Source organism: Carya illinoinensis, chromosome 1 (genome assembly GCF_018687715.1).
Source record: "Carya illinoinensis cultivar Pawnee chromosome 1, C.illinoinensisPawnee_v1, whole genome shotgun sequence".
NCBI lineage: Eukaryota > Viridiplantae > Streptophyta > Magnoliopsida > Fagales > Juglandaceae > Carya > Carya illinoinensis.
Window position 1 is genome coordinate 58,039,528 of NC_056752.1, and position 14,733 is coordinate 58,054,260.

The 14,733-nt window shown below is 34.9% G+C and overlaps 1 protein-coding gene across 4 annotated transcripts; it reads right to left on the reverse strand.

Annotated features, from left to right (window-relative positions):
* Positions 1–4,167: 4,167 nt before the first annotated feature.
* On the reverse strand, positions 4,168–8,567 carry LOC122293001. Of its 4 annotated transcripts, none has more exons than XM_043101610.1 (8): positions 7,915–8,566; positions 6,813–6,960; positions 6,551–6,701; positions 6,283–6,408; positions 6,098–6,178; positions 5,824–5,944; positions 5,412–5,682; positions 4,168–4,579 (listed from the first exon to the last, which is right to left on the reverse strand). In XM_043101610.1, exons 1-8 carry the CDS (start codon positions 8,116–8,118, stop codon positions 4,311–4,313), a joined length of 1,371 nt encoding a protein of 456 aa, XP_042957544.1. In that variant the 5' UTR covers positions 8,119–8,566; the 3' UTR covers positions 4,168–4,310. The 4 variants fall into 4 exon arrangements, with proteins under 4 accessions (XP_042957544.1, XP_042957534.1, XP_042957560.1 ...); XM_043101600.1 differs by having other exon boundaries at positions 5,752–5,944; positions 7,915–8,560; XM_043101626.1 differs by lacking the exon at positions 6,098–6,178 and having other exon boundaries at positions 7,915–8,567.
* Positions 8,568–14,733: the final 6,166 nt, after the last annotated feature.

The window sequence follows — 14,733 nt, forward strand, 5'->3', positions numbered from 1 at the left end:
TATCTTTGGTCTTGGAATGAAATGTAGGATTCTTGGTAAGGAATATGACACTTTGACAGTCACTACGAAGAGTACCATTCTCATTCTTCCAACTCTTCCAAGAAAATTTGTAACAAAATCATTTCTATTGAAGCCTCCGATACAACAACATACTCAACCTGACAGTGCAACAGTCTTATGTAAGTTTGAACTCCAAGACACAGCAGTACCACCCAAAGTATATACAAAACATGTAGTACTGTTTCGACTACTAGTGTAACCAGCTAAGTTAGCATCAACATAACTCTGCAGTTTCAAACTTACTCAAGTAAAACAAAGATGCATAAATGAGAAACCCCTCAACTACCTCAGAATCCACTTTACTGCCTCCTAATTCTGTTTTCTTGGATTCTTCATGTACCTACTCACAACTCTTATTGCATGGACAATGTCTAGTCTAGTACAGACCATAGTGTACATAAGAGAACAAATAGCTAAAGCCTAGGATACCTTACTCATGCAATCACGTTCCTCTTTTGACTTTGGTAACTGATCTTTGCCAAATTTGAAGTGACTTCCTAAAAGTGTACCCACTATTTTAACTTTGTCCATATTGAACTTGTTAAGCACTCTTTTCACATATCCTGCTTGTGAAAGTCTTAATGTATATTTGACTCTATCTATGATAATTTTCATACCAAGAATTTGCTTTGCAACTCCAAAATCCTTCATTGCAAACCTTTTCGATAATTGCTTCTTTAGATTGTTGATCTCCTTAGTGCTAGACCCTTCAATGAGCATATAATCCACATACAACAGTAGAATGATATAAGAGTTGTCAAAATACCTAACGTAGCAATTATGGTTTTTTTAACATTTGATGTACCCTGAATTGCACATGAGGTTGTCAAATTTTCTATACCACTATCTTGGAGTTTGTTTTAGACCACCATACAAGCTCTTCTTTAGTTTGCAAACTTGATTCTCTTTCTCTTGTACTGTGAATCCCTTTGGTTGATGCATGTAGATGTCTTTTTTTAAATCGCTATGAAAAAATGTTATTTTCACATCTAATTGCTCAAAATATAAGTCTTATGTAGCCACTATTCCCGATACTAACCTGATTATTGATTTTCACAACTAGAGAGAAGACTGTAAAGCAGTCAATGCCTTTCTTATGTTGAAACACTTATAATAAGTCTAGCTTTATACATCTTGCTACCATCATTCTTAGTTTTCAATTTATATACCCACTTGTTGTGCAGAGCCTTCTACTTTGATGGAAGTTAAGTCAGCTCCCATGTTTGTTTTCCTAACAGATGATCCGCCTCATCCTTCATTGCTGACTCCCACTTATTCGAATTCTCATCTTGCAAAGTTTCCTTATAGCTTTGCAACTTACCACCATCATTCAATAGAATGTAATTCAAGGTGGGTGAGAACCACTGCAGAGGTCTAATAATCGTGAAAGATTGACATATGACAAATGTAGGTGTAGATGTCTCTGGATCTGACTGTGGAACAATAGGGATTGATGCATTAGACTTACTCTCTCCGTCATTTGCACCTCTGCTCAGCATTATGATGTTAGGAAGTTTATTTAGGCTCACAAACTTAGACTTGTGAGGAGTTGCATCTGCTTTTGCATTGGACTTGTGCTTATACATGACTTTCTTATTAAGGATTATATTCCTACTTTTGACAACTTTCCTACTCTGATCATTCCAAAAGCGATAGGTAAAAGACTAATCCTCATAGCCAATAAAGAAACACTTTCTTGACTTGATGTCAAACTTGTTACGAGCATTAGAATCAATGTGAACATAGGAAACAAAACTAAAAACTTCTAAATGGGAAGGTTTCACCTTGGGTAGTCTGCGCTCTAAAGAAACATACGACCCTCGATTAATGAGATAAATTGTAGTGATAATTGCATCTTATTTATTCTAATATCGTGCACTACACAGTACTATTTGAACCTTCCATCAATGTACCCTTTGTCATTATCAAACCTCAACCATTTCAGCTTTAAGTCTATTTAGATTTCTTGAATATTTCAAACATATCAGATTTATTTTCAAGAAATAGACCCATACTTTTCTATTGTAGTCATCGATAAAAGTGAGGTAATATCGAAGACCTACAAGAGATGAGATTGGGGAAGGTTCCCACAAATCTGTGTACAAGTTCCAAATTTCTTGACCTCAGAACTCTACCTCCCATAAAGAAATTGACCATTTTTTGCTCCCTAGAATGCAACTCTCACACATGTTCAGATCAACTAACTTTAGCTCTAATAGTTTTTCCTTTGATAGAAGTACCTTCATCCCTTTTGACTCATGTGATCAAGCCTGCAGTGCCATAACTCTGCAGTATTCTCAGCTTCAGTAGCATTAATCATTTTGCTTGATCCTGATGTCATATATAGAGTACAAATTTTCTGACCACGAGCCAACACCATTGCTCCTTTTGTGACCTTCTATATGCCACTCAAAAAGACTATCGAATGATCTTCATTATGAAGTTGTCCCATATAGATAAAGTTTTTCTTTAACTTGAAAATATATCATAGATCTAATCATCTTTGGGAGAAGGGATGACAGGCTAAGAACTAAACAAAGTTTGCAAGAAAAGATAGATGTTTGAGGCTAAAAGCACGTGCCCTTGGGATTCGAGAAGTGAGTGAGGGATGTGATAGGTAAAGATTTGGTATGGTCATTTTAGGCCTCTACATATTTTATCTTATTTAATTATTAAAATTCTTTTTTAAAATTTAACATAAATTATAATAAATGATTTAATTTTTTTAAATTTTTAAATAAAAATAATATTTTAGTTAATTTTTAACTCTTATCTTATTTGTGTAAGTGAATGAGGTGTTAAGTTGTTAGGATGGCTATTAACAATGTGGTAGGATAGCTACTAAAAAGAATATACTCTCGAATTTATCGAACAGTCAATCTCTTAGATTTTTCTTTTTCAAATCTCAATCATTGTTTTTAAATCCAAAAGTAAAGATTTCTACACCATCATTTATAACTTTTAAGTTCAATAAGCTAAGGTTTCGTTTAGATAGTGAGATGATTTCAGACATTTTATGAATAATAATTAAAAAATAGAGGTGCTATTAACACGGTGCAAGGCGGGATAGACCTTTTTCAACACTATGTGGGGAAAGGATTTTCAACCTTACCCGAGGGAGGCAGGGGCGGGGACCCCCACTATGGTGGCAGGGGGTAGGGTTAAGAACCTCATCCACCTTGCCCCTGGCCTAGGCCAACCCATTGAATCTAAAAACTATTTTTTGGATCTAAAAAAATATTTTTGATCCCAAATTATAATTTAAGTTATGAATTAAAATTTATAAATTCAAAAAGAATTTAAACTCAATATATTTATATTTTGAATTGCCTTGGTCTTTTAGGCCAACATTTATATAGTAGATCAAGACAATACAATAGTCATATTTAAACAATGTGAGACTTATTATATAACTTGAATACAACTTCAAGTCTTCAATAAATTGTATATATCTATATACAATATATTTATTTGTATGAATATAATAATATTTATATAAATATCTAAAAATTATTTTTTTAAATATAGTGATGTAGTGCAGAGCCAGACAGTATAGAGCCTCTTTGGGGTCAGCCTGCCCCCCTCACCTGTAGGGCATTATCACTGCAAGGCGGGGTAGCAGAGTGTGGGTCACCACTGCCCATCCTTATGAAAAAGTATCAAAAAAAAAAAATATTGAATAGTAATAAAAAGTAATAAAAATTAATATTAAAATAATAAATATGAGTAAAGTATTTTCAAAATGCTCTACATCCAAACTAGCCTTAAATATCGTGAATGGTAAGATAAATTTGAAATTGATAAATTACAAACGTAGCAAAATCTCTTTAATTTGAAAAGAATGATCGGAATCTGAGAAAATCATAGGAATTTTAAACTTCATTGACCAAACAGGGCACGTGGGTTACGAGACTGCAATGCGAACGCGCACTGCGCGTTGGCATGCCACCTCAGTTACCACAATGCTCGTAGATATGCACTTACATTTGTACAAGTAAATAAATGCCAAATTTGCCTCAAACGTCATGGATCTGCATTCCCAATTTCATCTGAAATTTTGAGAAGAGACTAGGATCCAACTCGAAAAGGACCCGAGGGACTCAGAACTAGATAAACAAAGAAACAATGAATTGCGTATGAAAGCATTTAATGGTAGAGTTTCAATTCTCTGTGGCAGAACGATCAATTCAACCATCCAAAAGGAGCTTAAATAAATCTAAGAGAAAACTATGAACAATGTCAAGAGATTATCAGTTGGACCATACGTGAACTAAACCATTCCTATTGCCAGTATAGATCTCATTCCGCTCTTCATCGTAAAAGAGAGCAGTAATATCTTCCAAGGCTTCCGTAACCGTGCTCCTGATTCTGGAGGCATGGGTCTGACTCTTCAAAGCGCAACTGCTACCACAATAATGATCACTGCAACTGCATTCATTTTCCACGGGAAAGCTGTTGCTTGCTCTAACTTTAGCAAGACATTTCCCGGTTAGAATATTACTGATATTGATTGATCCAGCTGCATAAGAGACGCTAACTGTTAGCATCATAAATTTTAACAAAATGATGCTCTAACTAGCTGTACAACGGAAGATAAAAACATCAACTAGGACTCCTCTCTGATAATAACATGTAAACAACAACAACACTAATAATAATAATAAATAATTAAATAATTAAATAGGCAAGCCACAACACAAACAAACAAAAAGCAAATGACAACATTCACAATCAGCATTATTCTTTACACCAATCGGTATCTCTACATCAATTTAAATTACCCAAACACCACTCACCAGCATTTGGGAGCTTTTATGATACCAACCCAGACCATAAAAACACAAGTACAGACCACAAGATTCAGTCTGTATTAAAATACTATTAGTGATAATAAACAACAATAAATTCCACCTTCAAAAATAGCTAACGTAAATCTAAAGATAACTAGGAACAAATTTAAGAAACCATCAGTTGAGCCATGTAGGCCATGTCTATTGTGAGTATAGATATCGTGAAAGAATGCAGTAATGTCTAATCTTGTATTCAAATAACAGTAGCAATAAAAAACCAAAATTTAACAACCGTTATACACATACACATGCACATCCACATCATATTTTATTTTTGATGGGTAAAACAAGATTTTATTAATAGAAGAAAACCAAATTTATGATGTGGATGTGTATAACAGTATTTAACTTGTGCAATTAATACTGCTGGTTAGGTATCAGGCTAACATGTCAAACACCAAAGGAGGCCAGCTCAATTAATAGGCTACACTTTTGGATTCTCCTCTTGTATCTTTCAATTACACATAGCATGCTGAATTAAAAAACAAAAAATAAATTTACCATTTCCTTCAGACAGTGGATCGTCAGAATCAGCTTTGCAGTAAGAGATAATAAGATCCTGATCACTCGTGATATATATGTTATTAGTGTTGCAGTCAGGATGCCACAGAAGGTGATCCTCAAATGAAGTCACAAGCTCCCCACGGAAGTTCCAGACAGCCACGGTTCGGTTTCTAAACGTCAAGAACAACTGGTTCTCATACAGAAATATAAATGCTGATGGTGTCATAAATTCAGTTCTGCTAACTTCAGTCAGCTCAAAATTGCGGACCTACATATAATAGCAGTCAGATATCCAAATGAACAAGTACTAATAAAAGATCTCAAGAATGATCCTTACATCAAGAATCTGTAAATTCTCATTTTCTTGCTTGACTAGTAGCTTTTCATTAAACTGTTCAATGAAATCCACCTTTTTATTCCGATGAAGGAGATGATTGAAAGACTTTAGAACAGTTCCATCCTCAATTGAAAGAATCTTGAGGGGAACATGGCTACTTGATTTGGTAAAAATCAACAACATGATCCCTGGACTGCTCGGGAAAAGACATCAAAGAGAAGCTAATAAGTAAACATGACAAGAAAAGGACCAATTGCAAGCAACATGTTCATTCTCAAGAAGTTCATGCACGTGTAAATGAATCACCACTATTGTGCATGTGTATAAGCATGTATAGATACATTACCTGATCTTAATTTCTTGAACATGTTTATCCGATATGGAGTACAACATTGTATAGTTTTTCAGGTCAAACACTTTGTAAATACTACCACAGGGTAAAAAGAAAAAATATATGAAAATCAATTAGCTAATTGTGTAATAGATAACCATATCTTAGCAGAAAAAATACTCATATAATAGAAGATTTACCTATCCTGCGCAGAATAAGTGAGTACCTTCCCATTGACATCGTCAAACTCTACAAAACCAGGCCATTTCAGTGACTCAGACTCAAAAAGTGCAAAGCCAGCATCTTGTTTACCCCTCCTTATGTATCTGGAATATAACATAACAATTTCAGCAATATGTAAAAGCAAAGAAAATGGGCAATCAAACGTTGGATTTGAGAATGTGCATTCTCTTATGGAATTATAATATTTATTTAGTAGGAACAGGAAGTGGAATAAGATTCACATACTCAATCCTTGTGCTTCTGCATTTCAAAGAACTAAAGTTGTCTGAAGCATACACAGAAACTGTGATGAGCGAGTCATTGTTTTTATTATAAAACAAGCTTCGTATAACTTCATCAGGACTGACATTCAGAAAGCATATCCTCTGATTAGTCTCTGCATCAGCAAAGGAGACACATAATTCCCTCAAATTCATTCTACTTTTCAATGCAAACGGAATCTCACAGCATACCCAAAAAGTTTAGAAATATTGAAATACAGTTATACCTCGGCCAAATGCTGCACAAACACCAGATTGTGCAAGAGCAAACACAATGTCACGAGCCGCTACAATCTCAATTATCTTTGACCTCTTTCTCAGGAAAGGCAGTACCATGGAACAATGACCTTTTGGATCGTGGGTATCATATGCCTCCTAACCATAAATAGATCAAAACATACTAACAGGCAGAAATTTAGAAGAGTTCACTTATCTATGTTACACCAAAGCAGATAGGTGCACTTAACTAACAATCACAAGATTATTCATTAATGCACAAAATTTTTGAGGGTGAATTCCAACTCAACCAAAATATGAACTGGTCAGGACTTCCAAAATGATTTATATCCATAATGACGAAACACATTTTGTAAGGCATATAGCTCTTCACTCCTGTGTGTGTACACAGGTAAATCGTACACTAAAAATAGGGCCAATGATAAGGTTGGCATTTGTAAGTAAGGATGCCACCATGGTGAAGCTTATGGCTCTTAATTGAATGGGAATAAATATAAACATCTTTTCCTTTGGCGATAACAAGAGTAGGTAACCGACTCCAATCCTTATTATCTATCTATCTGCCCCTGTGCGTCAAGAAATCTCATAGTATGAGAGTCCGTAAGCGGTAAGCCTGAGTTTGGTCACAAAAGCTATGTACTACTAATCCTTGAGATAAGATAAAGAGAAAAACCAATCGTTACGTATCCACGTAACAAGGGAAAGAACTAGCAAGAAAATGACAAATTGGAGTAGGATAATTCGAGGAATCTTGCTTTGATAGGATTCGTTCGAGAAAACCCGGACCTCCTAAATAAACGTAACTTTGTAGAGAAAATTCTCAATTTGGTCATTCAACTCGATTCCAAATGAGTAGATACAAAATTATTTATAACGGATAGACTATATACATCTAGCACAAACATAACTACCACATGCACAAATCACTTTCTACTATCCATGCATGGACTACTCTAATTACTAAGTTCACGGACTTTACGTAATGACATTCATGAATAGTACTGGGTTCGTTTCATAGAAAGATTTGTTTAATGTCTTGTTACTCCACGATTTTTGTAAAAGGAGAAGGAGAATGAGGAAAGGAGAAGAGACCTGCAAACGTATGTTACGGAAACGTTCCTGGGCATCGCTCATACCGAAAGCACGGTCGCGCTTCGAACTGATTTCCCGTCTCTGAAGCTTCTTAACGCTGTTGACCAACCCATCCACGCAGCCCCCGCGCGCTCGCTTCTTTGCCAGTACCCGCCTTCCACTGCAAGGCCGAGGACTCGCTGATATCTTCCTTCCGCCTTCCATTGTTCTCTCTCTCGCAAAATGCTTCTCACGAGGCTTAGACTACAAGACTCGAAAACCTATAGCATAATCAGCTAGTTCGAAACGAAATAGTATGCATCACTTTGCTCGGTTGCTGCTCAATTACAACCACAAATCTAATATCTCAGCTTCCATCCCTCTCAAATAAAGCCCTAACTCTCCTACCATCCAAATACCCAAATTATTTTCTTTACCAATAGAAAATCCTACACCTAATTCCAAAGAGGCCTCGACCCGCTGCTCTCTCTCTCTCTCTCTCTCTCAGAGGGAAAGCACGAAACGAAGAGGAGAACTAGAAGTGTTCAACTGGGTTGAAGATAGAGACTTTACTGTGTGTCGGATTTCAATGTGTGAGAATCCGATCCGTTTTCAAATTTCGAATTTGGATAATCACGACAAATTTCCATGGTGCTAGCATGGGCTCTAATACTTTTTAGGGAAACTGAATAGGCTAGAGGTGTAAAGAAAAATCGATCATTTAGATTGGATTGGATTAAATTGGTCTGGTCTAATATTGGTTCAGTTTGATATTGGTTTTATTTTTTTTAAAATCGGTTAAAATTGATCTAGTTTTGATTTTTTTTTTTTTAAAATTGGACTGGATTGGTTTATATATATATTAATTTTTTTCTTATATATAATATATAACTATATATAAAATAATTTTCTATCATATAATAAATTACTAATTAATATAATATTAAATTTTAAAATCTTATATTATTTTATTTATTGTATTAATAGTTATACTAATATTATATCATTCTATATTATAAGAAAGAGTCTATTTGCAAGCATGAAGAGGGAAGACCCTCTGCACACTAGTTGAGGTGGCAAAATGCGATAAAGTTATTGTTTGAAATTAGAAAAAACGGTGTGTTTTTGAATGTTGGGTCCTCTATTAGGTTTTTTTCTCATTTATTCAACATCAGCATTTGCCGCATTTCCTTTCATCTTCCGCTCGATGAAACGTTTATTTGGCCCTTTTAATCATTTTTTATTTTGAAAACGATTCATTTGCATTGTGAAAAGACTTGCTGTCTGTTTTTTTCTTGTTTTAGATTTCATTTTTTCCCCTGGTCTATGTGTTCATTGATGAGAGTTTTGATACCATGTATATTTTGCATCGAAATCCAACTCACTTTTTTCTAAGTTTCTCGAAACCAGAAATCTTAGAGTGTACCAGTTGGAACTTGGAACTAATTTTCATTTTTTTCCTGAGTTTTCTCGACAGCCAAATATATTATCAACCAAAAATTTCTACTATGAACATTGCGCTACTTAGGATATAATTTATTTTGACTGGTTGGTTTTTATTGACAAAAGATCAAAAAGAAATCACATGAAGCAATTGTATATATTCAAGCTGAAGAAAGAATCCCCCAGGAAGAAAAACCCAGAAAACAAATCTAGAAGTAATTAATAGCATAAAAATTGGGTAAAAGCAGTAAGAGAAGAAGAAGAAAACTCGAAAAGAAAAAGTAGAAGAAAAATTTCAGAGCGGTCATATGCGAAGTTGCAAACAAACCTTTTGCTTCTGAAGTTGTTTTGGGGGATACGGTTCAGAAAGAAAATGGGCGAGAAATGAAATCTTGTACAAAACTTAGCTTTTTTTAAATCAACAAAGATGAAAACCAGAGAAAATGAAAAGTCTTCCCTTTACTTCTTTCTCTGTTTTGCTTTTTTTTTTTTTTTTTTTTTTTTAATTAAATAAATGCTGATGTAATGTGTTTCCACATCATAGGGGTGCGCGTATAGGCACAATTTTTGCTTGTACGTAGCAGAACTGATATTATAATATACTATAACATATCATTATATTTTATATTATAATATATAATTATAGTCTATAATACAATTATAATATATATTATAATATACTACAATATATTATCACTATAATATTATATACTATAATATACTATATAATATATATTATATAGTACATTAAAACCGAAAAATCCGACTGAACCAGATCGAAAACTGGAATACAGGTTTAGGAAGATAATTGGTGTGTAATCGGTTTTGAAAATGTAAAATTGGTGTATATCAGTTCGGACCTAAATTTTGTCCAAAACTGGACCAGTTACATCTCTAGATTGGATCGAGATCGTCGGGCCTAGTTTTGAGGGAAATATGAGATAAAAATTTTGTGAATAATAATAAGATAATTTATAAATAGTAGTAAGATAGTTTTATTTGATTATTTTTTGAATTTTGAAAATGGAGAGAAAAAACTGAATAAAAAATATTATAAAATTAAAATATTTTAATAATATAGTTTTATAATATTATTGTTAGGGAGATTTTTGTCAGGGATCTCCAAACCCACAGAGGCTGGCCCAGGTGATGGAGATGTAAGAATGACCAATAACTTACCACCTAGATGTTGACTAAGTTTGTTGGCAAATCTCTTGATTTTAGGGGACAAGGCAATTTAGAGGAAGTTGGACAAGTTTGTTAGAAAATTCCTTGCTTTTAGGGATGATTTTAGGGATGAGGTAGATAGGAGGAAGTGATCAAGTTCTTACTTTTAAAAATTAAGGATTTTATCAATTTGTTAATTAGTATATTTATTTAATTAATTTTAGAGATTATTTCCCGTAGATTTAGGAAATTGAATTATTTTGGATTGAGATTTAGATTGGGGGAGGGCTAGCCGAAACCTAACTCTATTTATTTCGGTTTTGCATTGTATTTTCATTATACTATTTTTTGAATGCAAGTTTAATCTCTTATCTTTGAGAATTGAGTACTAGCTTGAGTTTGTCTTGATTTTCATACTCCAACCAATTGGGATCTTAGTGTTGGTCTGAGATAACCCTTGATATATCCATCCAACACGGCCGTAAACACCTAAGAATGAGCGAGGCTTCCATCATTGGTGTTTTCATTGAGATCCGTCCAACCCTTGGAGAGGAAGTCAAGAAGGAAGATCATGGCCGATCGACAACTAATGCATAGGGAGAGGATTGAAAACCTTGAAGCCACTTTGGAGGCACAACAAACTGCTACCAATGAACGACTTGGAAGGATAGACGAGATAATCCAGCAATTGGTGAACTAAAGGAGGGTACCCAAGAATGGAAGCGAAAGACACCATAGAAGAAGGTCTGAGAGACACTATAGTCCCAAGGGTTCTGTTGGGTCTAGAAAAAACTAACACCATGAGAGGGTGGAGGATTCGGATTTATCAAATAAAAATTCCTCAAATTCCGATGAGGAATCAACCGAAGAAAGTGAAAGGGAAGAAACAAACCGAGATGGGAGAATAAGTGTTTGTAATGGAAGGCCAAAGAGGGAAGCCATCAAATCTAAGATGCACTTTCTCAAGTTCAATGGTGATGACCCGAGCACATGTGTAAGTAGGGTCGAGCAATACTTCGATCATAATCACATGGAGGGTCATGCTAAGGTGTCGTATGCCGCCTACTTCTTTAAGGAAGAGGCTAACCAATGGTGGTAATGGATGAGGAAGACCTATAGAGCTCAAATGAGGGAATTGAAATGGTGGAAATTTGTCAAAGAGCTATTGGGGAGGTTCAGACCAATCGAATAGATGGACTATCATGAGACTCTCTCAAAGATCATGCAAACCGGATCTTTAAGGGATTATCAAAAGGAGTTCGAATATTTGTCTACAAGGGTACATGGGTGGTTGGAAAAAGCCCTCATTGAAACTTTTGTGGGAGGCTTGAAGAGTAAATTGGTGGTGGAGATAAAGTTTAAGAAGCCAAAAACCTTGATGCAAGCCTTAGAGGTTGCATATATTAAGGAGGATCAACTCCAAGATTTGAGGAAGAACAGCCGCTTTGAGGTAAGGAAACTACTCCTAATGATTTTTAAGTTTGGTGCAAACAAAACTTTTAGTAAGGACTTTTAACAGGGAGGCCCTAGTGGAGGTGCATCAAATGGAGTCAAACCACAATCTACGACCGTGAAGAGGCTATCATGGGAAGAGATGCAACAACGAAGAGAGAATGAGCTTTATTTTAATTGCAATGAGAGGCTCACAATGGGCCACAAATGCAAGGTTAAGCAAATTTTTCTCATTGAGATGGAGTCGGAGGAGGAGGAAGACTGAGGGAAGGAAGAGTAAGGAGCAATTTTTGGAGCTTGATCTTGAGGACAAGGTTGGTCTTGAAGGGGGAAGAACTGATGGAGATGCAAGAAATACCAACCACTTACCACCTAGATGTTGATTGAGTTTGTTGGCAAATCCCTTGATTTTAGGAGATGAGACGATTTAGAGGAAGTTGGACAAGTTTGTTGGCAAATTTCTTGATTTTAGGGATGAGGCGGATAAGAGGAATTGATTAAGTTGTTGCTTCTAAAAATTAGAAATTTTACCAATTTGTTAATTAGTAGATTTATTTAATTAATTTTAGAAATTATTTCCCTTAGATTTAGGAGTTTGAAATTTTTGGAGGAGGGTTAACCGAACCCTACCTCTATTTATTTCAGTTTTGCATTATATTTTCATTATGCTATTTTTTGAAAGAAAGTTTAATCTCGTATTTTAAAGAATTGAGTGCTAGCCTGAGTTAGTCTTGATTTTCATATTTCACCAATTCTGTAACATCCCGCTCCTTCTTTCTCTTATGGTTACATGCCTCGTCTTATATGTTGAGTCTCGATGGCATATTTTTAAAGATACCAAGTGATTTTTAAAGCAAGTCCAGTGTTTTAAAGTTTTTGAATATTTTAAATATCCTGGAAATATTTATATGAGATATTTTTAATATTATCGAACCAACTTGATTTTAAATAAAACAATTATAATATTTTTGAAGAGTTTTAAAAATATTATAATTGTGAAAAATTATTTAATTTAAATTATTCCAGTCATTTAAAAATATTATGAGATTTAAATTAATATTGAAAACTCTAAATTAATTAAATGGTTTTATTCTGTTAAATAATTAGCAACACTTCAATAAATGATGAAGGTTATATTTTATAAACTAAAATTTAGCTTAAAATATTCTATCTTAATTCCTCTCAATGTTTTAAATTAAATAAAAGTCTACGCATTTTCAAATCAATGTTTAAAACTCACTGTTAGATCGTTTTGAAGATCCTATGACGAAGGACTTGGATTAAATACCTAAGCCCATAGCCTTTTTCCCCTCACTTCTCTCTCTCTCTCTCTCTCTCTCTCTCTCTCTCTCTCTCTCTCTCTCTCTCTCTCTCCCTCACACACACACACACACACAATGGAATGCCCCCCTCACTCGATTCTTCCTTTAAGCTCAGCCCGGCGCTGATTGAGTTGAATTATTGCATTTTTAAGGCTTTTGGAACCAATATATATTAATTCTTTCATTACTTTATCATTGGTTTTATATGGAAAAATGAATAAATCAAAGTTGTGATTTTAATTGATTAAAAGCATGAATTTCTGCTCTAATTTTATCAACTGCCAATTAATATGGATTATGGTATATTTCGCTCGAGCGGCGGCTTCTGGCCGCTCGAGCGAAGTCAGGCAGATTCAAACGCTCAACTTCCGCTCGACAGTGGGCTCGAGCGAGATGCGGGAAAAGAGATCGCTCGAGCGGAGGCATTTGGCCGCTCGAGCGAATTCAGGCAGAGTCGAACGCTCGATGTTTGCTCGACAGCCCGTTCGAGCGAACTTAGGCAGAGTCGAACCCTCGATGTTCGCTCGACACTCCGTTTGAGCGAATATCGCATTTTTACAGATCAGGGTTCATTCTGGCATCAGAGTATATATATATTTTTTTTACATCTTAGGACGACTCTTGGGCTGGAAAACTCAGTTTTTGAGTAGAGAAACATTTAGAATTCATTTTTCCTTTGATTTTCGTTCAGATTCGAAGAGGAGGATTCATTCAATCGATCATTCACGCAGCTACACAATTTTCACTGGATCATTCACTCACACTGCAGCAGATTGAAGAACTCCTTGAGGGGTCCAATTGCCACTGCAGCTCAGCCTCCTCTACCGCTTCGAATCTTCATCTCCATTCAACTGGCTTGATCTTTTCAATTCCCTACTTGCTATTTCATTTCAGTTTTGATTTTCTGAATTATTTTAGAGAATTTTGATTTAGACGTTTGAGAAATTTATTTGATATTCATTCAATTCATGTTATTTATTTTTATCGTTTCGTTAAACTTTCATTTTAGTAGTGATTACAATTACGGTGACTTAATTTGAGAATTTGTGATTTGAATATAATGATGAACCCTAGAACATTGATTTTGGGGCTTTTCAATTTCAGTGCATGTTTTGTCAATTACTTCCTAATTTAGTATAATTGTTAATTTAGTTTTATCAATTTCTGAGTTTAATCTATTAATACTTTACATTCCGATCCGACAATCAAAATCCAAAAATATGAATCTAGTCCAAGACTAGTGTCCTCTCCCATCCATTGCACATACCATCATTTTATTTTCTGTTTGTGAAGTTTTTCACATTTTTCAATGAGTTTGATTTCTAAGTAACTTTCCCTGAGGAGACGATTTAGGAATTTATTCCTAATTATTACACGACATCCTCCTGCACTTGGGATAGTTTTAGTGCTACTCATTTTTGAGTGAGTCAAGTTTTTGGCGCCGTTGCCGGGGAAA

Excerpts from the sequence above, each read along its gene's own strand:
- LOC122293001 (XM_043101600.1), bottom strand. The coding sequence starts at position 8,118 with ATGGAAGGCGGAAGGAAGATATCAGCGAGTCCTCGGCCTTGCAGTGGA. Across the intron at positions 6,702-6,812 it reads TTGTGCAGCATTTGGCCGAG|AGACTAATCAGAGGATATGC; the intron begins GTATAACTGTAT and ends TTGCTGATGCAG. Across the intron at positions 5,945-6,097 it reads GTTCAAGAAATTAAGATCAG|TCCAGGGATCATGTTGTTGA; the intron begins GTAATGTATCTA and ends TTTCCCGAGCAG.